This window comes from Siniperca chuatsi, linkage group LG17, assembly GCF_020085105.1.
Source record: "Siniperca chuatsi isolate FFG_IHB_CAS linkage group LG17, ASM2008510v1, whole genome shotgun sequence".
NCBI lineage: Eukaryota > Metazoa > Chordata > Actinopteri > Centrarchiformes > Sinipercidae > Siniperca > Siniperca chuatsi.
Window position 1 is genome coordinate 2,413,460 of NC_058058.1, and position 26,677 is coordinate 2,440,136.

At 38.6% G+C, this 26,677-nt stretch overlaps 1 protein-coding gene across 3 annotated transcripts; it reads left to right on the forward strand.

Moving 5' to 3' along the window:
- Positions 1-26,677, forward strand: atf6b (activating transcription factor 6 beta). 3 transcript variants are annotated; one of them, XM_044171350.1, is made up of 17 exons: positions 1-356; positions 3,834-3,913; positions 5,701-5,782; positions 7,366-7,425; positions 7,624-7,703; positions 8,468-8,654; positions 9,970-10,134; positions 11,239-11,420; positions 12,141-12,320; positions 14,287-14,369; positions 15,067-15,276; positions 16,916-17,023; positions 18,313-18,412; positions 18,769-18,836; positions 19,179-19,278; positions 19,741-19,825; positions 21,023-26,677. In XM_044171350.1, the coding sequence occupies exons 1-17, from the start codon at positions 284-286 to the stop codon at positions 21,337-21,339; spliced, it is 2,160 nt and encodes a 719-aa protein (XP_044027285.1). In that variant the 5' UTR covers positions 1-283; the 3' UTR covers positions 21,340-26,677. The 3 variants fall into 3 exon arrangements, with proteins under 3 accessions (XP_044027285.1, XP_044027287.1, XP_044027286.1); XM_044171351.1 differs by having other exon boundaries at positions 2-356; positions 11,239-11,405; XM_044171352.1 differs by lacking the exons at positions 19,741-19,825; positions 21,023-26,677 and adding an exon at positions 19,613-19,645.

Genomic DNA, 26,677 nt, shown 5'->3' on the forward strand with positions numbered 1-26,677 from the left:
CTTTTCCGGAAAATGCGTTTCCTTGTGTGTCATATGCGAAGCAAAGGGAAGAACAGATAGATAGACCGACCGGAGATAAGAACCGAATAAAAATACTACATTTCCGACGGTGGACATACCCCATTAATTTGAATTATAAATGGTTTCCGTGCCCAATATCACCCAGGTACCTTTATGCTAAATTTAGCGGCCGTATTGTGTCTGTGTTTGTTTAGCTAGCTGTTATCACGTCGCTATCTGACTGCAGCCCCCCCTGCTCTCCAAACACACCGCCTTTGTGGCTATGAGTACGGATTTACTATCTGATTTGGACACTCGTTTCTTCGCTGATAACCTCCTGACAAGCGAAGACTGGGGTGAGTTAACATTTAAAGCATCTGTAACGGAAAATAAACATGTATTTCATCGATACAAAGCTAGCCGGGTATGAAAACGGGTGCGTCGATGACCCGCAGACCAGCAGCCTCCCTCCGCGCAGGGGAAGGCGAGGCGCAGCTGCGGGGGGGCGTTGAAACGTCTTAACCGGTTAAATTCCCCTTTGCAAATGTTTCATTATGGACATAAAGAGTTTTTTATTTGATAGAGAAAGTGTGAAATTGTGTGTGAGATGCCCGTTGCACGCGGCCACAGCGTGTAAGTGCTTCCTCAGTCTGCAGACCCGGATATGTCAGTTTATCTTTACCACAGTGGGTGGAAGCGTGATCACACATTTATAATAGCACACGTCTCTTGTTATCTTTCTTTCACTTTATTATATATTAAAACTCTTATCGTGATCATGCAATGGAAGAATATGCCTTTTTAACTGGTGTAATGCTGGGGAATGTATCTTAAAACGAATGCACTCATCTGAATGTATTTTTGCAAATGTGTCACTTTTAGTAATATTAACCTATCAGATATGGACCCATTCCTGACTGATATTGTATATACAGTTTATACACCATGCACGAATGAACTAAAAATCTCAGAAATACAAGCAAATGAGTTTATGTGGGGCAGGAGGCTTGTATCATTTAGTAGGGTTAGAAAATGTTTGCATTAAGTGGAAGCCCTCCTCATTGAAATGTGTTTGTTTGTATATTCAGTCAGTATGTGATTGTGGATCATCCGATACTACATGTCCTCAGTATGTGAGTGAGCATGTGTGTTATTTCTGTCACGTGAAATTCATTATATCCTGAAAAATAAGGAGCTACTGGCGTCCTCACTGATTCACTGGGGGAGGATTTTGTCACAAAACGACATTAATCATAGAAGATGGCTAATTGATAAAGACGAGTTATCGTCCAGTCCCACAGACAGGTGCTCACACATCTGAGACACCTTTTCCACAACAAGCAGGTTAGTCCAGAGGCTGATTGATTTATTCACGTTGGCTTCAGAGTTAACTCTCATCCTGGGGTCCTGATAATTGAAAGCATTGTAATTAACCACCAGCTTACCAGTTAAATGCTGTTGAATGTTGGCTGAGACTGTTTTGTTACTATGAGCCACCTGGGCAGGTAACCGGCCACCACCGGAAGCTCTTTGAGTAAATTTGACTAACAAACTTGAGATTGGTGAGATTTACCACATGCTGTGGCTGGTTGACAAATGTATTTTACTGCCATGTTGCAGTGGTGGAATGAACTAAGTACATTTACTCAAGTACAAATTTAAGATACTTGTACTTTACTTGAGTATTTACATTTTATGCAACTTTATACTTCTACTCCGCTACACTTCAGAGGGCAATATTCTACGTTTCACTTCACTACAGTTATTTGACATCTTTAGTTACTAGTTACTTTACAAATTAAGATTTGACAGATAAAACAAACTTTTAAAATGCACTGTATTGATGCATTGTAAAAAAAAAAATAAAAAAAAAATAAAATATATATATATATATATATAATAAATAAACTACCCAACAGTATATCAAAATTGAGCTTAAATGATTAGTTGATAAGTCAATTATCCAAACATGAATCAGTGACTGTTTTTGGTAAGTTATTAATCGTTGAAACTGCCTGAAACATTTCATTGTTTCAGCTTCTCAAATGTTATTTGCTGCTTTTCTTCATCTCAAATGATTTTGAGGTTTGAACTGTTGGTCAGACAAAATGACATTTGAAGGTGTCACTTTGAGCTCTGTTTAATTGTGACTATAATATAGAATAAATGGACTAGTCAAGAAAATTAGTAGCAGATTAATCCATAAAGGAAATTATCATTAGTTGCAGCCCAGTATAAAGTAGTTAAAAATGAACTCAACCAACTACAAGAGAAAAATGCAGCTTAAACATTAATAATAATCTAATAATATACTATATAATTGTATATTTATATAGTGTAACATTAGAGTACTTTTACTTTTGATACTTTAAGTAAATTTTCCTGATAATACTTTTGTACTTTTACTCAAGTAACATTTTCAATGCAGGACTTTTACTTGTGACGGAGTCATTTTACAGTGTGGTGTTAGCACTTTTAATGAAGTGAAGAATGAGTACTTCCTCCACCGCTGCCATGTTGTTTGTCTTCTGCAGTCCAGCAATAAACCCAGTTAGATTAGATTAGATGAAACTTTAATGATCCCCGTGAGAGAACTGGGTCAATGCAGCAGCACGAGCTAATACAGACGAGAGGCAAAAAACACAATAGACATTTACAACACAAGGATGATTAAACAAGTCACCCTGTTCTTTTCAAATGGGTCCTTTAAGGGGAAAGGCTGGTTATTTTATATTTCATTATTATCAACAGAATCTATGGAAAGACCAAAAACAATAACACATTTATCCTGACAAGTATTATCTGAGTAGCCACAGAAGAAAACTCCACTTTTTTCAAGCAAAAATTAAAACCTCAAAAGCGCTTTTAACGGATATATTACCTTTTTACTATGAATATTTGATTTTCTAAATAGTCACCTGCAGAAGATGTTGTCTTTGCTATCATCTGCGTTACGTCATTACAAATTGAATACTTAGTTTGGTTAAAAACGCTAGACATTTCAGATTATTTTTGATATTTATAGGCATTTGTTTAAAGGACAAAAAAACAAAAAAACATTTTAATATTCCCAGTATTGTGTGGTAGACTGCAGACAGTACATTAACCCACCAGTGTCTGTGTCAAATCTTTCCATCAATCTGCAGGATTTATGAAATGTAAAAATATCCTCTTGTACAGGGCAAATATTAGCTGATGTAAACCATGTGCTGCTATAAAACAGCTTTGATTCACACCTGCTCTCTTTGACAGGATGTAGGCTCAATAAATAGCCTCAGTGTTTGTTTCAGTTTCAAAGTCCAGAGTTGTGTTTTCACCTTTTACATCATCAAATCAGGCAAAGCATGATGGGAAAAATAGTGCCTCATAGGGCCATGGTAAAAAAAACAGTCTGTTGGTTTCCTGGAAATGAAGCATATAACTACCTGAGTGTATTTACAGCTTAGAAATACTTGTATTTGTTGATGTGACTGTATGGTGCTATATAATATGATTTAAAGTACTTAACTAATCAATATATACTTGTGAGGACTTTTTTGTGTTTGTTGCAATGTGTGACGTTAAAGATGTGTTGTGTGGGAAGTGATAGAGAAAAACATTACTACTAATTCTGATTGGTGTGTTATGGCAAATTAGCATTTCAAATCTGCCACTGATGCCACTCAAATCTGGCAGCATTTTGCAGGCTTTTCACTTCCAGTGCATAGTAATATATTGGATAATAATAGCTCAGATTATAACCTTTGTGTTGTCGTGACTCTCTGTTCATCAGTATTCACTTGTTCCTCTCTCTGCTCACAGCTGGTGTGTTAAAATCCTGTCTCTCTCCTCAGATGCCTGCCTGTACCAGTGTGAGAGCATGGAGGAGGGGGAGGACGGGGACTTCAGCCGAGGGCTGAAATACGAACCATCGGTACGGAGACAAAGCGAAAGCGTCGCTGCTCACAGCTCTGGTTTCTGTCCGGGACTGAGAGTGTAGCTGATGCTCAGCCTAATATGCAAACACTCCACCTTAACACAGTTCAGCTTACTAATTCTGAAGGAAACAAGACTTTAGAGAACGTATTTACCATCATTCCCTGTTAGTAAATGTCCAGTTAAGGGCATCTGAATGGGATGAATTTGAATTCTTTCTAATAAGTGGATTTTAAATGTTTTTTTTTGCTTATAGCTGCTTAAATTGTGCTCTTAGTCATTCTAGGGGTGTCGTTTTAGGGACAGAAATGTAATTTGGTGCATTAGTTAGTCTGTTAGTCCATTACTTTGGCCTATAGTGAAATATCTTTACATATATTAGATGGGTTGCCAAGACATTGGGTACAGACTTTCATGTCCCCCAGAGGATGAATCCTAATGGCTTTGGTGATCCTCTGACCTTTTCATGTAGCGCCACCACGAGGTCAGAATCTTTCTACAACTGACTAAATTCATGTCAGCTTCAGCCACACTTTGAGACTAATGCTAACATGACATAAATGACAGCGTTTGCCTACCTGTGCATCAGGAGCACCTGCTTTAACGTTGCTGTTAAAGTAGAACTTCCCTCCGTGTTTTTTAAAGTAATGAGATAACCTTAAGCATGTTATAACAAGCAGCTAAGGCTGAAACGACAGCTGAGCCCGACAAAGTTGAAGCTAATGGATTTTGAGTTTAGACCGATGACAATTGAGTCAAATCTGACGATGAAAAGCTCAGTCTGATACGTCTTCAGCCCCTTCAGAGGATAAACCCTCTACATCCAGGTAACAATGTGGCTTCCCTTCTGGAGAAACTTTACATTTACAACCATCTGAACCAAATGAATGTTAAGTTATTTTTTCCATTATGCATGGCTAAGCTGATTCCTGGTTGAAGCTGCAGGTTAACCAGCTCCCTTTGTTTACAGTTTATCTGCGAGACGTGCCCTGGCAAGTGTTGTTGAGAAGTGAAATGAAGCACACAAAGATTTGTTTATTGTTGTTTTAAAGAACCAGTTTAATACTCCTGATTAATGGACTCAACTGCACTGTCACCACAAGAATGCTTTCCACAGTTTCTACAGTGAACATAATCAGTGTAGATAATATGTTGACTGTATACACTACAGACCAGTTTTGTACTTTGCGATCCACTTCTAATTTTAAGACTCTACGTTACTGCTGCGTCTTCCCCTAAAGCATACCCTCAGTGTTGAGATTTCCTTCCTTTCAGGCCTTTCCATTGGCTCAAGTCCATTTCAGTAGACTATGAAAATCAGCTTGTAGTGACTTAATACTTACTTTTATTTTCATATTTTGTCAGTGATGCTGTTGCCATGAAATACAGTAACACAGTTGTGCACAGGAACTGTTTTAAAAACCATTAAAAACTATTACTACAACCATTATTTGAGGATTTACAGAAAATGTCGAAGTATTCCTTTAACTCTGTAATTATTATTATTAACATTTTGACGTTCTCCCATTCACGCTGTGTTGGCAGCAGCATAAATCAGGTCTTTTAACCCTCAGTGAGTACAGATGATGGGTCAAAGGATAATCAGGCTAATTGCTGGCTTAGTGTAACAGGCGTATACACACACACACACACACACACACACACACACTATCAGGCTGACGTACTGACTAATCCAGCAGCTGTTTGGTCTAATATTCCACCTGACTTTCTCTCTTTTTTCCACCGTCTCTCCTCCCTTTCCCTCCCTCTGCCAACCTCTCGCAGTTTGACAATGACCTCGTGCTCACCCTCGATCCTGACAACCCCACGTCGCCGTGGCGACACCTCGACGACAACCTTCTCACAGGTAACAGACCAGCCAACCGTGGGCGCTCACTGTGAACCTTAAACCACCTTCGATCAGCGTTTCACTTTAACGCCTCAAACGTCTCTGAAAGATGAGACGCTTGATCCTCACTCCGGCCGCAGCGGCTGATCAAGTCTCTGGAAATCAGGTTAAAAGCAGAAGAAATCAACACATACTCCAATAACACATTTTATGAATATATTTTTGTTCCTAGACAGTTTTTGATGAAGAAAGAAAAAGGATCAGTCTGGTGTCATTCTGTATTTTTCTTATTGTCAACCCATCTCATGAAAAAACCAACAACGTGTTAGTCCGTCTCGCAATACTTCCTGACTTCCTGTCTGTGGCTTTCAGCTCCAAGCCCATTGGTTCCTACTGGAAACGTAAATCTTACAAATATATAGTTTCATTATTATTTTTTTTAAAGGCTCAGTAATTTGGTTGGTGGATGAATCCACATGTGGTGCTGTAGTGAGTGTTTGGGGCAGCAGGACGGTGTGTGTGGGACTGAGTCAAAATAAACTAGTGTGTGTGTTCATGGTGATGAAGGAACATGTCAGCCAATGCAACACTGATGTGTTTTTAATAGTTTTTGGACACTAATGGAGCTCTATGGCACAGAGGAAGAAGATCCATCAGGCTGTGATACACACACAATACTTAAAGTATAAATTAACTTCCTTCCAGATATTAAGTTGCTCCTTCTTTTAGCTCAGTCAGTGTTTTAATTTGTCTTGTTGCCTAAAAATACTTCTTTAAACTGTCTCCAGTTATTCAGGTCCGTCTTCCATCATGACTGAAGAGTTTTAAACACAATGTGGAATTAGAGTTTTTACCTTTATTCACCTCTTTTTATTGTCTATTTTTGTTCAAGTCCTTGTGAAGCTTGCCATTAACTCTAATTCTTTGTGAAAATAATTAAATTTAAAGAGCCTTGTAGCACCCATAGCCCACAATCTACGACAAATGTACTGCTGAACATCTTGCAAGCAGAGATAAAGTGAAGCCTTCTGGGACTAATTTACCTGTTTACGGTCAACACCCAAATGAGAAAATCTTTTTTTTCTGCTAAATTCATGTGGTTTTGCTTCATTGAGAGCTTAAATAACAGCACAATGAGACCAAAACTTAATTATCTTAATTATCACTTAAAAAAAATGCAGCTGGAAGTCCAACAGTTGTTGTCATCACCCAAGTTGTTTATTTTTTCAGTACAACAGATTTTCTAACCTGAATTAATATGACACATAAAGTACATCACTATGTGTTTAGTAATACTGAGCTATTAGTGTTACTGTTACCATTGTGGGTTTTGGTAGCGTTTTCTCTTTCAGACAACAGTGAAATTCTTGAAGAAACACTGAGTCATTTAAGTCTTGAGGGTGAAATTGCATCAGAAACACTGCTTTTATGTTTTTGAAGCACTTTAAAAAAGTTCTATATAAATAAAGATATTGTTATTAATAAATCTAAACTATGAACCTTAAAACACTCATATTTAAACCTCAGCTGCAGCTTTGACATCAGATTACCTCCTGTCTTTGTCTTGATGTCTCTGTCTGTGTGTCTTTTTTTCTCTGAAGGGGAAACTCCTGTGATAAAAAATGAAATGACCATTACTCAACCATTACCAGTGGAAATGTGTAAGTTCTCCAGTTTCTTTTTAAATCTAACTAATCTTTTAATACAAATATGCTTCCGGATGGGAGCCGAAACGTCTTGATTCTGAAAACAGTGTCCAGATGACTACGACTGAAACCTTTTCTACAATACAAATATGCTTTTATGCTCTGCAGTTTTTTCAGTGGGGTTTTTACTGGTTTATTTGTTTGTGTGTTCAGTGTTCCACGTGAAAGCAGAGCCTCCCTCTCCTGCATCCTCACTCGGGTCTGACTGCTCAGCATTATCTCCAGATCCACAGGTGTGTGTTTAAAAAAGACTTCACATTTTTTGCATTTTTTTTTTTTTTTTTGAACGTGAGGAACACTGATGTGCGTTTCACCAAGGTGAATGAAGGTTCATTTCTCTTTTGTGGCTTATGCAAAACATAAAGTAAAAACTTATAAACACAAGTTAAGATTGAGGTTAATAGGACAAATTTCTAATCACATAAAGGTATAAAATCAGAAGACACCTGGAACTGTTTTTATAATTCATAAATAATTAATAATCATACTCCTGATCGGTGTCAGCTAAACACTTCATGATGTTTGTTTTTTTTCACATTAAAAGCCTACCTATAAAAGGGAGGGTGCAAGACTTTTAATGTGAAAATGCTGGAGATGGTGTAGAGTTTCATTCATGGTAGCTTAAAATTGTTGGAGAAAAGCATGACTTGACTGATGTAGTGATGGAATTAGTGCTGTGGAAATGGACATCATACTGATTTTTATCAAGACAACAGGTAACCATGGAGGAGATTTTGAGTTTGCATTAACTGGGGAAATTAGAAATGATGACCTGTCTCCAATATAAGCCTGTCCAAAATATAGGCCTGATTCTCTCTGCCACTGAAGTAATAAACTAATACCACTACCTGATAATTTAAACGTATTGACATCTCCCACTCAGGTCTTTCAACCCTCAGTAAATATAGATTATGGGTCAAAGGATAATCAGGCTAATGCAGCAAAACCCATAAAAATTTCTAGATATCATAATCTGACTGTGTTCTCTCTCGTCCAGATCATAGTTAAAGGTGAAAACCCTCCGACTCCTCCGTACATGTATGGAGACGTGCTTTCTCCTCCGCTGGGGTCCATGGAGATCACCGTGGCAACAACAGCCGTACCCCCACCACAGACGCAGCTACAGACGCCGTTAACAACACAGATCCCAGCAGTCATCAGTGGAATACAGTCGCAGGCTACAGGTAGGTTAAACCACTCATTGAGTGACATTTACCAACATATAAAACAAACAAGCTCAGCCTCAGTATCAACTTAATTGATGTACATGAAATATAAATAAACATACGTCATACACAAGTCTTTAAATACAGTTCATCTCTATAGAGGACACCCATCTATTATCCTTCAACAATAACTTCAACAAATACAATTAGTGTCTTTTAGATTCTGACCACTCTATTATCATGTCCCAGGTGTCATTATTGTCCATGTGTCCTACATTTTATAAAGAAACAAAGCATTTTACTGTAGCTGCTCAAGGTAGAGCTACTTTAACTACTTTATATACAGTTAGCTAGTTTAGTCCAACGGTTCCCAATTGAAGGGTTGGACCCCTCCAAAAGGTCACCAGATAAATCTGAGGGGTCATGAGATGATTAATGGGAGAGGAAAGAAGAAAAAACAGAAGTTCTGCTGCACAAATTTGGATTTATTTTTCTCTAATCTTTTGCTTTTTGTGAAATATGGGATCATTTCACCTCTTTGAGCTTCATACAGTTATTTAAATGAAACAAAGTTTATAGGAAGAATCACCTTTTGGTGGAACTGATAACAACTGCAAATGAAACATGACAAGGGGCCCCAACTAGGCCGCTTTATTGTGTGGGGTCACAAGCCAAAATGTTGAGAGACTGGTTTAATCTTAACCAGTTTATTGTATTTTATAAACTGATCATATGTTTTTGCATGTAAAATGTTTATCTGAAAAGTAACTAAGCTGTCAAATAAATGTAGTGAAGAAAGTACAATATTTCACTCTGAAAGGCTGTTTAGTAGAATTATTAAGTAGCATAAAATGGAAATTGGATTGTTAGATTGGTGTGTTTCAGGAAGCAGCAGCAGTAAAGACGCTCCTGGCAGACACATACAGCAACTCCTCCAAACGCCAGTTCTGCTTTATGCATGCAAATGATTCAAGTAAAAAAAACAACTAATTTGTGTAAACTCAAATGACTTGAGTGTGTGCATGTGATGGTGTGCTCATCACCTGGAAACTTCTATTTTCATAACAAACATTGCATTAGTTCTGCAAGATTTTCCACTTTACATCAAAGAGTACTGAGGTCTGAGCCTGAGTCGTGTGGATTGTTGACAGCTGGAGTATTTGAAAGCGCTGTAGTGTTTTTACAGTGCAAAGTAGTTAAAATGACTCAGTCGCCTGTCTAAAATATAAATGTCCTTGTTGCTTGCTATGAGGCTGATGTAGGAAATGCATCTAACTCTACTCTTAAAGTCTGCATAATGTCAGAAATGAAGGCGATATTTGTTTTCTCTCAGTTCTGCCGAGTTCGGCCACATTAAAGGCCAGCACCATCCTGAGCACCAAACCTCCCATCCAGCCCAGACCAGTGTGTGTCACCACCCTCCCCGTCCCCCAGACCCCCGCACCGGCCAAGACCCTCATACTGCAGGGCCTCCCCTCCATGGACCAGACCAGACCTGGTAAGGGGGGTTTGTGTTTAACAAAATAAAACACTGAATTACTTTAAGTCAATACTTTCAGAATTGTCAAATTTCTCTTTCTTTGTGACTGGATGTGAAAAATGAGGATGGGGGATAATATTGTACTGGATGTATTATATGTATTATATCAGTAGTAACACCAGAGGCAGAATTTAAATCTACATCACTGATGTAAGGGTTTGTTGTGGACACATGGATTTACAAGTCTGTAGCCACACCCGGGGCCCAAATGATTATCACATGCAAATTGCAGATAAATTTGCAAATCCTACAGGGCTCTCGCATGCTGATGCATGGTTCACAAGCATGAAGCTTGTTTTTTGTTAGTGAAACATGTCAAAATGAACACCAGAGGAAATGATCTCATGTTGTTAACTGCAGCTTGCATTTTGCACTGTTGGGTGGATTGCCATGAAATTTGGTTTGGATATTTAAGATTCCCAAAAGATGAATCGTAATGATTCTGGTGATCATGTGACTTTTCATCTAGTGCTTGACATCATGCCTCTAAAACTAATGACTGAATTCCTGTCAGCCTCAAGCAAACTGTAGATTATGTAGCATGCTGCCATACTAAACATTAGCTTGTCTACATATGTACGTACATATGTATGTTGAAAGGCTAACTTCAGGCATGTTGATAGGCAACCCTTATCATGTTAGCATTCAAGTCAAACCACAGCTGAGCCTAAGTGCAGCCGAGGCTGACCAAGTCCAAATGAATGTTGAACCAAGTTTGTCAGTAATGCAAAGCCTAACAAACCTAGTTTGAGATTTTCTAAAATGGCCACCATACAGAAGAGAACCCCTTTTTAAAAACAGGTAACAACAAGGTCTTTCCTCTACGACCAACTTGCTGTTCACATCTGATAGGGAATTACTGTCTTTATACCTCTTTTCATTTTTAAATAAGTAAAAGAGCAAAACAAAGTAAAAACCTCATAAATCCCAGGCCTAATTTAGCAAACTAACCTGTATAATCTTGCTTTATTATATTAATTGCGCTACACAGGGAATTGAACCTGTATCTCCATTAGTATCAGAGCAGCGATGATCCGTCTCTTCCTGTCTCCCCTCCTCCAGTCGTCCTGTCTCAGTCCGTCTGCCTCGGTTCAGCTCCGGCCATCGTCAAAATGGAGCCCGTCTCTCCCAGCATCCCCCAGCACTGCTCCAGCCCCACGGCTCCGCCCACCAGCAAACCCATCGTCCCAGCGGCGACGTTACCCGGCAACAACTCCAACGACATCGATGTGAGAAGGCTGGATGTACTGACTCTTAAGTTAAAAAAACAATCCATTGTTTTGGACCCAAAGTTAGCATTATATCTTACTGACATTTTGCCATAGCTCCTAGAGTAAGATTTAAAACTCTAGATTATTGTAACCAATCAAGAGGACTGCAGGCACTACAGCTGCAGAGACCTGTGAGAGATTTGATAGTTTGTTTCTAGAATATATGAGAGAAGTCAGTTAAGTTATTTATTCAGAAACTCAGCAGTGTGTTGAGTTACAGTCAGAGGGAGGATGTGAAGTGCAGAAACGTCAGACTGAAGCTCTGTGTTTCACCTGACACCTCTTATATAATGGCTGTGATATAAGCACACTCAGTACGTCCGTTACCCTCAGGGTGTTGGATTATATCATACGCCTGTTGAACTTTGTTCTATTTTTGTTTCTTCTCCTTTATGCCCTCTTTCCTCTTCATGTCTTCTAATCGTTCTGCTCTCCTTCTACTTCCGTTTTAACATCCTCCTCCTCATCATCCTTTCTGCCTCTTTATCTTTGCATGTTCACTCCACCAACCTCCTCCTCCTCCTCATTGATTCTCCAACCCATTGTCCCTCTCTCCTCTTTTTCTTAAAACTCTTCCCTCCTTTGTGCCATTTCCACCCCTTCTTCCTTCTTCTTCTTCCTCTTTTTTCCTTCCCTTTTCTCTCCTCCATCTTCCTCTATCTCTTCCCAATACTCCTCCTCCTCCTCGTGCAGATGAAGGTGCTGAAGCGGCAGCAGAGGATGATAAAGAACCGGGAGTCGGCCTGCCAGTCGAGGAAGAAGAAGAAGGAGTACCTGCAGAACCTGGAGTCTCAGCTCAGGGAGGCCCAGCAGGAGAACGAACGTCTCCGCCGAGAGAACCAGGCGCTGAGGGAGAGACTGGCGGGGAAAGAGGTGAGGGGCAGGAGAGAGGATGTGACTCTTCATCCTCTTCATCAACTTTGTCTCCTTCTTTAACCATTCCCACCTTCCAAAAGTATGTAGTTCAGGGGCTCCATTTATTAAAAGAAAAAAAGACAAATGACAAATGTATGGAAACAACATATAAAGACGGACAACGTGTGTATGTTAAATGTTGCATTAGAAACCTTTACTGTTGTCTTTTCTCTTGAGCTTATTATAAGGTGTTATGTAGCCATCATTTACAAGTGCAGTGGTTAGAATCTACATCGTTATTATATAAATGTGCCAAATTTAGTAACGTGTCTAGTTTTCATCCACAAAACGGCGTAGGTTGGTGTTAAAACAAAGAAAAACATTTTAAAAAGGTAGAAAAGCATGTGTAGCACGATACAACGTAAGTGAAAATCATTATGAAGCGTTTAAAGACAAACAAAATATAATGTTACAAGCAATCTCCATAGAAATTTAGATTAAGATTAAACTGTTTTGTTAGTATTCACTATCAACATCCCATGAGTTTTACCTACAGAAGTGCTGTCAAAGCCTCATGGGATTTGTAGTTATTGAATTATTTCAAAATGTTCTTCTATCTTGGTCAAAATGATCCAGGTTTACTGTCCAGTACATTAGTAGATACACATTCATTTTAGAATATGGACAGAAAGACCCAGGAGCATATTTCAGCTTTTCAGAAAGAGCGATGAAAGACACCTTTTAATGAGAAAATACACTAATTAGGCCAATTAAAGCTTGTAAAGGAGAAATAAACCTGGACGCGCGGTGGAACTTTGGCTGTCTGTTAGTGGAGTTAAAACTTCCATCAGCCTGTTTGCCTACTGTAACAAAGAGACTCCCATCCCCCGCCTCTCAGGCATTCATTTGTTTCCTCTTTGGTTTTGCTGGAGATAAATAAACCAAGCAGTCACTAACATGGCTGAAAACTGAAGCTAATTCTGCAGGAAAACTAAAAGTCTGTTTGCTGCAAAAGAAAAACCTCAGGCAGCAACATGACTACCTCAGATACTATACTGATTATACTGTCAGTAGGTGACTACAGCTCCTCTAATGTGTCTTTGTGGTGATTTTAAAAATCCATTTAATAAGATATTAAATTTACAGAGGCTTATTTGTTGCGGTGTGTGGGGTTCGCATCTTTAGACGGCCGTTGGACAGTCTGGTCCAATCAGATTTAACTTCCTCCTCCTCTAATCCATCTCACTGCCTGTATTTAATGTTCCTGGCTCCAGCTGACAAAGATGGTGTCAAATATGAAGCTGAAGTTCTGGCTTCAAATCCTACTGTCGTGAACCAGTGGGTGACTTCATCAGACGTTTTTATATTCATGCTGTGGGCAAACAGGTTGAAGGTGTCATTACCATTGGCCTGTCCTTCCAAAGATTAATCAATAAATGAAGATAAGAGAAAGGAATACATTTCACATTTCACCTACTCGGTCATTTGAAATATGGAAAGAGCTGTGATTAAAAGAAGAATCCTGCTGATTTCCCTGCAGACGCTGACTGCAGCACAGAGGAGTTTATAGTACAGCTGCTGCTTAGGAATTCAATTAACAGGTTGAACAGGTGGAAATAACTGAGAAAAAGAGCGAGGAGAGAGAAGAAGATCCAGACTGAACCGCAGAACACAAAACCGGTTGAAGAGAGAAACCTGTCAAACCTGTAAAACCTGATGATGGGAAATCAGTGAGAAAGTCATACACTGCACACTAGCCTGCAAATATAGAGTGTATTTACTTAACCATTGCTTAGTTTTTAAATTAAACAAACCTCAAATTACCTGGAAAAAAAGCCTTTTTAAATCCAGTTCAAGTCACAGAGGACGTGAGGAAGAGTGTCGTCAAAAGTGTTTGCACGTGCTTCTGTCTGCATATGTTGTTGCATGTGCATATACAGTATTTGTGTTCATGCAGAATAAGTTTCTCTTTCATGTTTTTCAGGGCAGCGAATCGGCGAACAACAAGAGAGCCGTGTGCGTCATGGCCGTCCTGCTGTTCATGACCTTCAGCTTCGGACCCGTCAGGTATCCTGCGCACAGCCTGCGTGGCTGCTTTATTATCTAAACTTTATTTTTTTGTGTTTTTTACATTTTGATTCTTTGTTTTTATATTTATTTGTTTCTTGAATTTTACTTTTTTTTCTCCTTTCTCTAAAGTTTTTTGTCGGTACTGTTTTGAAAAGTGATATATAAACAACGTTTACTGAATTACTTCTGTAGTCAGGGAACAGACGTGGACCATAAAGTGACTGAAAATGTTCTTTAAACAACATAACGCAACACAAGACAACATATTACAGTAAATCAATAAAGAACAGGTAACAAACAGAAAAAACAAATCTGGGCTCATTTAGTCGTAGTAACTTAAGTAAAACAGGCTGCACCAATAAAATAAGGAAACAAATTTTAAAAAGACAAGAGGGGCGCAAAATATAAATGAAATACCACATAAATACAACATAAATTAAGTTTTAAATATAGGAATAATTTAATTCTGTTTCTTGAGGTCCATGGAGATCACAGACACAGATAGTACATGACAATGCTGAGAGGGATTTCCCCATGATGGTGTCCTGATATGAGAACGTTTAGATCAGTTCAAGATCTAATCATTAGTCCCGAATTTGACTTTCTTGAAATCTCCAAATCCAAAAAAACTGGTTGAATTTTGGAAAACATTTGAGTTTTCTGACTGAAACCCTGCTGGTCTTCTTCACTGCAGCATCACAGACAGGAAGCTGTCGGGCCTACAGGACGGCGTGGTGTCGTATACGGGACGACGACTGCTGGAGATCGAACAACAACAACAACAACAACAACAATACCAGCAGCAGCAGCAGGAGGCAGCTGCTCAGCCTCCAAGCAGAGTGGAGGACAAAACAGAGACAGAGGAGGAAGGTGGAGACGAGGCTGCAGAGTCGTATCCATTCAGGTGAGACGAATCTGTCAAAGTAAAAACACTCAGAGGTTGATTTTCACACCGACAAGAGTTCAGAACTCCTTTTATAAACTTGTTTATTTTTACACTGTGAGTTACCACAAAATGAAACTCCCAGTGTTCATCATTAATGTTGTTCAAGTAGAGCTGGAACTAATCAGTATTTTTATATATCAGAGAGATACTTCCCCCCCCCCCAATTAATTAATGAAATGTTTAGTCTAAAAAAAGAGTGTAAAATTTACAGTCGGGATGTCCCGATCAAGTTTAACCTGATCCCAGTCGTTTGATAATTACTATCTGCCAATTTATAGTTCAGTCCGGTGGCTGGCACGGAGCCCTGGAGGGCAAAACATCCTACCAACATGGCGGCCAACAGTGGACACGCCATAGAACGGCAGCGCAGACCTGTCAATTTTCCATCTCTTTCAAGCCAGGAATATTAATATTGTGAACGAACTGCATGTTTTGGGAACTTGCGATCCATATACAGCACCCGCCGCAGTATTTTAATAACTAAAAACGGCGGAGTCCCTGCCAGAGCTCCACTGGCGATGTTTGCATATATCTTGTGGAGAATCCATCCCCTTACATATTATAAAGAGTACAGTCTAGACCTGCTCCATAGGAAAAGTACAATGAGATAACTGTTAGGAATTGGCGCTATATAAATAAAATTGAATTGGGAAAAAAAGCTGTTAGCTAGCATAACTCGTTAAGGCCACTGTAACTTAGTTGGTTGCGTCGGTCCACAAAAACAAACCATGTCAGAACGATTACGTAAAAATATAATGACTAAAAATACAATCATTAAAGTACTCAGTGTTGACTGGAGCTTAGCTTTGATGAAATGTTCGCTGCAAAGACGTGTGTAACGTTACTTTGATGGTTGCCATTCTTTGCCTTCCCTAGGGATGGGAACATTCACCTAAATGACATGAGGTCAGTAGTGAAACATAGTTGAGAAGATTCGATACACCACTAAGTGCTTTAATCCTGCAAAGTTTTATGTGTGTGTTTCAGTTTAGTGTTTGTTAACACTGATGATGTAAACAATCCCAGCCCCGGTTGAGTGAAAACACTGCAGCTAATTGAGACCTAAAGGTTTGGAGTACAGATCAAAGTGTTTCATTCTCTGCTGCTGAGCTTTAAATATGAGTTGACGGGACCAGTAAACACATTTCAGTTGTGCAATCAGCAGTTAAATGATGCTGTCAGCTCAGCTTAGAGCTCGGTGAATGATTTATAAACCTCTGATGAAATGAGCTGGAAGCCTGTCGAAGGTTCTCGCTGTATTCGTAGAAAACAGCGTGTCCTTTCTTAAACATACTTTACTGCACTGACAAATGAAAGCAGACAGATTAACTTCACACTTTGATCCCTTACACGGATAATCACATCAACTGAACTGTCAGAAAGAAATGCAGACAAACGTGTTTTCAACATCTAACATAACTGGTTCTCCAACACACCTTTAACTGTCTGCACATGTGTTTTTCTGCAGGATATTTAACTGCTGCTTTGAGAGAATTATTTCATTAAAATGCTGACATGTACGTCAAAGAAATGTGCTACTGTCAGTTTCTCTGCAGCATCCTGATGTATGTGTGTGTGTGTGTGTGTTTGTTTGCAGGAACCTGAGTGATGTGTTCAGTGACATGAAGGACTTGGTGCTGCAGGACATCGATCGTTACTTCACCTCCTCAGACTGCAGACAGTTCAACCGCTCCGAGTCTCTCAGGTCAGTCAAACACTAAAACTTCAGCTGTTAAACTCCGACATTAATATCAAGTTTGTGTTCGTTCAGGCAGTCAGTCCCATCTCTGATCCTCCTTCATCTCATCCTCGTCCTCCTCCAGCTTCTTAGATTCACTTTATCGCTCATATTACACACACTTCAAACTCATCAGACGTTACAGGAAACAGCTCTGCTCTCTGTTCTTTTTAGAGGATAAAGATACCAAAAACAAACTTTAATTAGTTAATTTTTACACATAAAAAGTAAAACTTTAAAACCTGAAACATATTCATACACAACAGACGCACAAGTAGAGCTAAAAATCATGTAGCTGTAGTTTACTACTATATTTCACCTTATATCTTATATTCTATACTATTAAACTATATTATATTAATATGTTAATCTGTTTATTACATAATGTACTTCGTCATATCTCAATATTAATACAGACAAACACTAAGTATGACTACTTAAAGATAGAATATGTAACATTTCCGCATTAAAATGTCTAAAAAACTATGTTTATATATTTTGTTGAGTTGTGTCCTTACATTATGACAAATGTTTCCAACAATGTTCAAACCCAGAGGAATCCGTAATTTTATTCAAGGTAACGGTGCGTTTCATTTGGTCGCCTGTCAATGACGTCATCCCCTTACATTACTTTTTCTGCTCGAGTCACGCCAGATAGATTTTCATCGGCAATGGTGTTTGTTTAACAATGAAGACAACAACTCCGATGATCCCATGCTACTTAACGACGTCATCAAACCATTTGTTATTGTTTTGATGTGAGAGACCCCTAGTGGCAGAAATTAATACTGTGTGTTAATCATATTATTCTGGTGTTGGCAGTTAGATTAGATGGTATCATGTTACTCTACATGTCCTTTACTTTGCTGCTACAACACCGGCCAACACTGGTTGTGGGTACTGTGTATGTGCTCTCCTTGCCTTGGGATTTAAAGTTTTATTGCTCTTGTATAGCTTCTGTTTTTATTTCTATTTTTATGTTATATGGTAAATGGACTGTACTTATATAGCGCCTTTCTAGTCTTTTCCGACTACTCAAAGCGCTTCAACTACAAATCACATTCGCCCCATTCACACACATTCACACACTGATGGCAGGTGGCAGTGCCAACCGCTCATCAGTTCAAAGAAAACTCTTTCTCACACACACACACACACACACACACACACCGAAGCGACAGCCCTCGGGAGCAATTTCTCCACATGTATTTCTGTCCCTGTCTGTGTTCTAAGCTGAAGTGTTTTGTGGGTTTCAGGCTGGCAGATGAGTTGAGAGGTTGGGTCCGCCGACACCAGATCGACAGGAAGAAATCTGGAGGAAAACCAAAAATCGCCAAGAAGGCCAAGATCGCCCAGGTTCAGTAGATCGTCTTCTTCCTGTGAATACTGAAGTTGCTTCTTCTTCTCTGTCCCTTTCTGAAGCCTGTTTTTATTCTTTTTATATATCGAGAGTTCCTTATTTCTACAGTTTTGACTTTCTTGTTTTTTAACATAAAGAAAAAAGTAAGTTATTGCTATCTGTAGTTTTAACAGTGAAGCTTTAAAACTTCATTTGCATATATTTCAGAAATATTTTTTGTAATTTTTGCTAAGTATGGTCTGTACAAGTTGCTATTTATTTTGTGTCACTTAGAGATCAACTAATCAGATTTTTATATAGGGATCTTTGAAGTTCATATTAATCATGTTTCCATCTCACTTTTTTCTTGCAGAAAGCTCAGCTGAGGAAGACAAACTTCTCCAGATATCTGCCGATCCAGACTCACCGCTCCATAGAAAGGTCATTAGATAAGTTTCAGTCCAAGTGTCTTCATCGTTTTATTAAAAATGAAAACAAGAACTACTGCTAATAGTTTTGTCAATCTAATGAACAAAGAGCCAGATACATAAAATATCCCTAAATGTTTGAAAGCCATTTTCAAGCCTGAAATCCATTCACACTGAACTGTTTGAGGTAATGATGTCAACAAATCAAATGGTTTTATTTCTAGAACTGTGGGGGGGGGTGTTGACTAAAGTAAATGAATTCAGTGATATGAGGCAGTGAAACATTTCTTTGAGCCTTTTAGGTCGCAGTAAAGCTTAATAACGACCCTGAACTGTTTCTTGTTTCTGCCTGCAGTCAGCTGCAGGTGCTTCCTGGTCCTGAGGTCACCTACAGTGACTTCCTGGACGCCATCGACCGCAGAGAGGACACTTTCTACGTCGTCTCTTTCAGACGGGTACGACGACATGAGGAGTTACTCCACAGCTCAGTCTAGACAAACCAGAAAAACATTTCAACACTAACTTAACTTCTGGTTAAAAGTTGTAGCTGTGTGTTTGTGTTGTATTTAGTCTGCAACATTCCCAACATCTGATCAACTCACACAGAGTCTCTACATTTGTTTAAAGGATTCCTGAAAAATAAAATACTTTATATAAAGATGAAGACCTTTGTGATGTTTAAAGACATTTAAATAAGCGTAACAGTTAGAAGGATTTGTGTAAAAAATCGCAGCCAGATTGTGAACATTTACAGTTAAATTTCTCTGTTTTTCTATTTGTTTTCTTTAGATTCATCTCAGTGTTTGAAAGTGATTGCACCGCCCTGAAGTTTAACGTGTTCTGAGACAAAGAATGTGACCCATTACTGACCCGCCCAGATAATAAAACCAGACTGTCTCCTGTGTCTCTCTCAACAGGATCACCTGTTGTTACCGGCCATCAGCCACAATAAGACCAGCAGACCTAAAATGTCTCTGGTGATGCCAGCCATGTCTGTGAACGGTGAGTGTCTGAAGATTAAACTGCTCTGTTGTAATGCAGAATTATGAGATGGTAAACCGGACAAAACTGCAGGTTACTCTTGGATTTGGAAACTGACGTGTTACAAAACCAGAGCAAAATTAGCTTTAAAACGTCATTCAAAGCAACTGCATCCACTAAACTTAATTCTAAACTAAAGCCAAGCGTTAATTATTGTCTTAACATTTTCACGCAAACATACAAAACCCTTTTCATATATTGTATCTGTTCCGGTGTGGAACAGCACATGGATCAGACTTGGATGTTAAAAGTAAAATTAGCTGCTTTATAAAAATGTTAGCTACGTCATTCATGTAGTTTGTACTTTTGAAAATGTTAGTGTATTTCACTAATTTGGAGCACAGCTGCTGTCTGATCTTATAGTTAAAGATTTTATATATATATATATATATATATACTGTAGCTGTAATAGAGAAGTGAAGCAGGAGGAGTTTTTGGTGTGTTGATTTTCTCATTGGCAATGTTTCTCACGGTTGATATTTGTTAAAATATCTGATCAAATATCAGGTTAAATAGTCAAAGACTTTGGACACAAAACTGAAGACGAGAAGTTAACTACAACTCCCAGGGTGCATTTCAGTAAGAAACATCCAGTGACCGATCGTTCTGCTGAGACCCTTCGTAGAAAGCTTATTAAACATGGAGCAGTTTAAGTCGGTTCATTTTCAGATTCTGGGTCAGTTTTGGATTTGTCAGTTATGTTTTGGTCATAGCAACAGCAGCTGAGGCTCACGAGGATTGTAGTATTTAGAGCTAACCGCCAAAAAAAAAAAATCTCAAAAACAATGAAATAATTTCAACTGATGTTCAGAACAGAAATAAATAGTACAGTTAAATTATTCAGGAGACGTCCGTGTTTCTGAGTTGTGGTCAGGATATATTTAAAAGAAACGTTTTAGGTAAACCAGGCTAATCTCAACATGCCTTCAAGCTGCACACAGTGACATTAAAAAGGCATATATGAGTTTATCTCACACAACAACTCCTCTCGACCTTATCACTCCTTCCTTCTTGGCCTCCCCCTCTTCCTCCTCACCCCTTCTTTGCTCCCTCTGTCATACTCTTGCTCTTCCCCTGTTTCCGTTTGGCTAATTTTTCCTCCTCCTTTTTGTCCCCTCTCTCTCCTCTTACTCCCTCCTCCCGCTTTCTCCCCCTCAGAGAGTCTGTATAACTCCTCTCAGGGTTACGAGATGATGATGCAGGTCGACTGTGAGGTCATGGACACCCGCATCGTCCCCATCAAGTCCTCCGCCGTCCCGCCGTCTCTCCGCGACCCGCCTCCGCCTCCCCCCTCCTCCCACCACAACCCTCACCATCACCACGGCAACCACACCTCGCTGCGAGGGCGCCACCAGCATCACCCCTCCTCTTCCTCCTCGCCATCTTCCTCCTCATCGTCATCATCTCCGAGGCAACCTTTACCCGCCCGCCAACGGACAGCGGAATATTTAATCAGCCAATCAGAAGGGGTCTGATGAGGCGTCACCATGGCGATGGTGGAAAGAAGAGAAGGAGACGAACATTCAAACCTTGAGACGGATATCTTTAAAAATATCTTCATCATCCCTGCGACAGGTAACAAATACACATCTCTTGTTTCTGGGAAAGTTTCCTGAAAAGCGACAGTTTGAGAAAACCTCCGTGAAACGCCTGCAAAAGGATTTGAATCAGTAATTCAAGCTCTTACTGTTTAAAACCTGTCAACAGAGCAGAGTTACTGTCACCAGATGTTTAGAGTGTGAGGCTGAAAACTTAAATAAAAGCCTCTTTAGAAAATAATGTCCTTCTATATAAGAATATATTTCTAAAAATGAGTCGGACGCAGACACTGCAGCACACTGCACTTGGAAATAGTGCTGCGTTTTAATATTTAATTGTGAAAATGTACAGTTTGAATGAAGTGTAGAGACAGGAAGCTGTCGGGGTGGTTTATGTGGGCACCGACGTGCCGAGATGACCGGCTGAAAGTTGATTTTACGTCATCTTAAAAGACGGTTTTGTGTTTTAGCTCCTTAACAGACTGCCACTGGTCAACTCAGCGTGTTGTAACCGGTTCGGCCCACAGGTGGCACCGCAGGGCTGCACAGTTACAGTTCAAAGGAAAACCTTTCGAGATATCAGGATCAATATCTCATCTGTTCTAATTCATTCAGAATGAAAACTTTTAATTAGCAATAAATCATTATTAATAATTAATTTATTAATAATGGGAACTAAAAGCATCAGTTGTAACTGTGCAGCTCCAGCAGGAAATGAAAGCGTTTTCCGTGCCACTGCTGACGCTCCCACTCTCAGCAGTGGTTTCTGCGGAGTTTGCATTTGTATACGTGTGTTGTTGTGGTGATTAGACGACATGTAGGGAGGAAGAAAGCAGAAAACATGTAGTCTGGATGTTTGATATCAGTTCTGATGGCTGCTGCGTGAACTTGGATCTTAATGTTAGGTGGAAGAAAATATATTTACTGCTTCTGGAACGATACCTGTGAGTTTAAAACACCTGATAACAATATATCCGTCTATATTATTTATTAAAATATCACATGATATAAAAAGTTTTGATAAGGATCCCTTAAAGTTTGTTATTAAAGAATATGAAGTGAGCAGGATTTGCAGGAAACACATCTTTGACGTTTCTCGTTAATCATTGGACACTCAAAGCTTCTACCGATCGACCTGTGATTAGCTTGTATTGATCTGGCTCTAGAGGAAGCAACATCTTTCAGTTGCTGACAGAAGCTCTAACAGCTGAAACATTTAGCTTTTTAATGTTCTTCACAAAGAGGAGCTGATTTTTGTCATTCATGTAGCTTCTTTTAAATGTTTAAATCTCAAAGGAGCTGGAAGGTTGTTTTGGCCCTAACAAAAAGCTGCTCACAGCTGAAACAATCAGCCGATCGATTAGTTTATAATTTTTCTGTCTGTAAACTAATTAACAACTTTTTGGTAGTCGATTTAATCATTTTAGTCATTTCTTCAAGTCTAAATGCCAAATATTTGCTGGTTGTAGCTTCTCAAATGTGAGAATTTGCTGCTTTTCTTTGTCACGTATCATTGTAAATTTAATATCCATTTGGATTTTGGAAAAAACTTGATAGAATAATAGGCAAATTAATCCAGCAAAAGAAAATGAAATAGATATTTGTAGTCCTAGCTAATGTGTGTAAACGTCTCTGCAGCTCTTATTTTGTAAGGACAGGCTGTAAGATGCTCTTCAAACTTCCTGTGAATTATTTCAAGCACTCAAAAAAAAAAATTGTATGAAAAAGTACTCTGATGTTTACTCGAGTAAAAGATGACAATGGAAAACTAATTCCAAATGTTACAGAAGGACTGCATGCTTCTGTTACAGCGTCCAGTAGATCTTCAAATTTGATACTGCAAAGATCCTGTGTGAGGTGAAGGGACAGGTGCATGCAGGTGTTGTAAAAACAACAGGAAGTTAGTTATTGTGGTTTGGCTGCTTATCAACAAGACCCAGTCGCACTTTGCCCTAAAAAAAATTGCACTCCTTCTCTGAGTCATAACTTCTGCTTAGAAATCAGATGCTTCGTATAACTCCAGAACTTGCCTGAGAATCATCACGTTTTTAAGTTTTCTTCAGTATCAGAGTAATCCGGTGATAAGTGTCTGTGCATCCGTGGGTGCACTGCAGACAGGAGCTGCTAATAGCTAATTCGGCAGACTTTTGATGCCACCAATTGGCCAAAAAGTAAACAAATATATGCTAACAACAGTCGAAAAAACTCAAAGGAGAAGCTGTGACCTGCAAATGTTTGGCATTTTTACTAATCGTTCAACAAAATTGTCATCAAATTTCAAATCAGCTGATTTTCGTCTCTGTCTGACAAACACATGAACTCAGGGTGCTGATGGATTTTTGTTACTCAGTAGGTGAGCAGCAGAGCAGCGCTAGATGTTTAGTGCCTTGCTCAAAGACTCTTTGCCCTCCTGTTCACTAAGATCATACTTCACGTGGCATCCGTCAGATTTATTCATGTTTATTTTTTTACAGAAAAATCTTGTTTTGAATGGGGATTATTTAATAGTTGTAAATATCAGCGTTCACTTTGTAGATATTTTGTTTGTTTTTGTCGCCTTTTTTATAATTTTTTATTTCTTTGTCTTTTGACAACAAAACATAAAAGAAAATAAAAATTAAAAAAAGAAATAAAGTGGTTCCTGGAATAATGAGATTTGCAGTGAATAAAAAATAACGGACTGTTGAATTTTATTTTTGTGTTCAGTGGACCAACCACCTTCCGTCTCTATGCTCATAGTATGAACTCAGGATATTCTGTCCTGATACAGTATATTTATGGAAATATATACACAGATTTCGTTTTTTATTGTACAGAATAAACTAAAGTTCCAGTTCCTCCTGTAACTACATATGATCTTTTTTGTTTTAAAAAGTTACTTACTCTTTACTGCCAAAACAAGTCACAATAATTGAGGCTCTTTGACGTGGCGGTGACAATGACTGAATTTCTTTTTTACTTGTAAAATGGAGTTTGTATAAAATAACACTTTCTGCTTTTTCCTTTGACCAAACTATCTTTTCTCCTTCTCGTCTTTGCGTTTTTGCCGCTCGTGTATCGAATCTTCTCATCAAATCTTATAGAATCGAAACACTTTTGAATTTGTAAAAGTTTAAACGGTCACTCCAAAAAGTTTACAAATCAAGATCAGTTTACTCTGCATTATGGGAAATGTAGGCTCTGGAGAGAGCTTTCCAAAAGTCTGAAAAAGTAACCCAGGTGACGTCATCTTTTTTTGTGTCTCTTTACTTGCCCCAACTTCACAGAAGTGCAATATTGAATTGTTGGAGTGTCCCTTTAAGAGTTCACTAGTTTAATGCAACAAAACGTAAAACTATAAAACACAAAGATTGACAATCAAACAGCTAAAACTTGAGGTTTACCATTCACATGTTTGCCATTTAGCAAAAGAACTTCCTGAATATTTTGTATTTGCTAAGAAAACGTGGAGGAAACAAGATTCAATAAGAGAAGAAAATATTCAGATTTTTTTTTTTTTTTTTAAATGCGCTTATTCGTTTTGTTGCCAAGACTTCACTGTTTTACAGGAAGTTAAGAAATAGTCCGACACATAAGCCCCCCGTTAACAAACAAGATATAATGTGTTATTCGGTGAGCTGTAGAGCTGCTGGTAGCTGGATTTTGTTACTTTTGACCAGAGCCAGGCTAGCAGTTTCCCCGTTTCCAGTCCTTATGCTAAGCTAAGCTAACCGGCTGCTGGTTGTAGCTTCATATTCACCGTACAGACGTGAGAGTGGCATCTATCTGAACATCTAACTCTTGAAAAAGCACATTTCCCAAAATGTCGCACTATTACTTTAAGTAATCTGAGTATTTCACCAACTGGGCCCGCCTGACGAAACCCAATCTTACTCCTGTAAAAACTAAAATAGAATAATTACACGGAGAAGACGCTGCTGACTCCCTCTGTCCAAACTGTCTTTGTCTTTGACTCTGGTTTCCTTTTCTTTTCGTTTGTGAAGCTCTTTGACGTCTGTCGTTTCCGGCCCGCTGCGCTGCACGCTCCTCATCCGCGTCTGGGGGGAAAAATGTAAAACATATTCTACCGTGTGTTTTTTTTTTGTCATTTTTTTATACTGAAGAATTTGTAACTTTTTGTTTAAAGAAATGCAAAGATGGGAGAAAAGTGGATACGAAGTTAAATGTGGGTTTTGAAGAGTGTGGGTGGGAAACAACTGAGTCATGTTCTTATGAAACACCACTGTTTGTTCTTGGTTTAAAAACAAGGATTGTATGCAAATGTTTGGGCAATAATGGCAATATTTCTCATCTGGTTGGTGGTTGTTAACTGGCAGGGACAAAGTTTTTACTTCCTGCCTGAAATGGTTTTTTGTGAGGTTTTAGTCACTGTTACAGTTTCTAACTTTGCAGCAGAACCAAAGCAACGCAAAGGGATTTTATTTTGGTGCATGAAGGCTGTAGCTGGGTATCTGGCTGCAGCTAATGGTTATTTTCTCAATAAATTGATGAATCGTTTGGGTCATAAACTGTCAGAAAATATTTTAAAATGCCAATTGAAATGACCCAAAAGAGAAAACCAGCAAATATTAACTTTTGAGCAGCCGAAATCAAAGAATCTTTGGCATTTTTGCTTAAAAAATAAACAAATATCAAACTAGATGTGGATTCATTTTTTCTGTTGATAGACTAATCAGTACTAAGACTAATCCTTTCAGCTCTAAAGTCAAGTATCTAACATCTGGCCAGTTGAATTAGCCTTTTGGCTAACGCTGGCACATTACAGTGATGCTGATTAATGAGCATTGTCCCTATAACAAATTAAAAAACTGAAACTACTCAAAGTTGGCAGAGATTTCTTGATTTAAATTGTAAAAGTTCTTTCTGTTAAAGAAAGAAAAACGAAGTCAAGGTGCTCACGAAGACATTAAACACTAAATTAAAAAAAATAAAATGTGACTGACGTTTGATTGAGGCAGAATTTGAGTTAAGAACCACCGACCTGATCAGACATTCACTTCAGCTTGTTTTATTATTATTATTTTTTACTATCAGACCTTTTAAAAAGGAGTGAACACAGCTGAACACATGCAACCTGTGGTGACTAAAGGTAACGATGTAAATATGTTATATACAGTATGCCTTTGTCGTTTTTGTTTATTTAAATGGATACAAATCATAAATACGTAGATAAATCATTCTAATTCCATCCCCTCTCATGAAATGACACATCTGAACTGTTGAAATGTTTGTAGGAAATGAAGCGTTGAATTTGATAAAGATATAATAAACTAAA

What these genes read in the sequence shown, in the direction of transcription:
- atf6b (XM_044171350.1), top strand. Translation starts at nt 284, where the DNA reads ATGAGTACGGATTTACTATCTGATTTGGACACTCGTTTCTTCGCTGAT. An exon ending in CCTGACAAGCGAAGACTGGG is followed by an intron (nt 357 to 3,833) that starts GTGAGTTAACAT and finishes CTCTCTCCTCAG; the next exon opens with ATGCCTGCCTGTACCAGTGT. An exon ending in AGAGACTGGCGGGGAAAGAG is followed by an intron (nt 12,321 to 14,286) that starts GTGAGGGGCAGG and finishes CATGTTTTTCAG; the next exon opens with GGCAGCGAATCGGCGAACAA.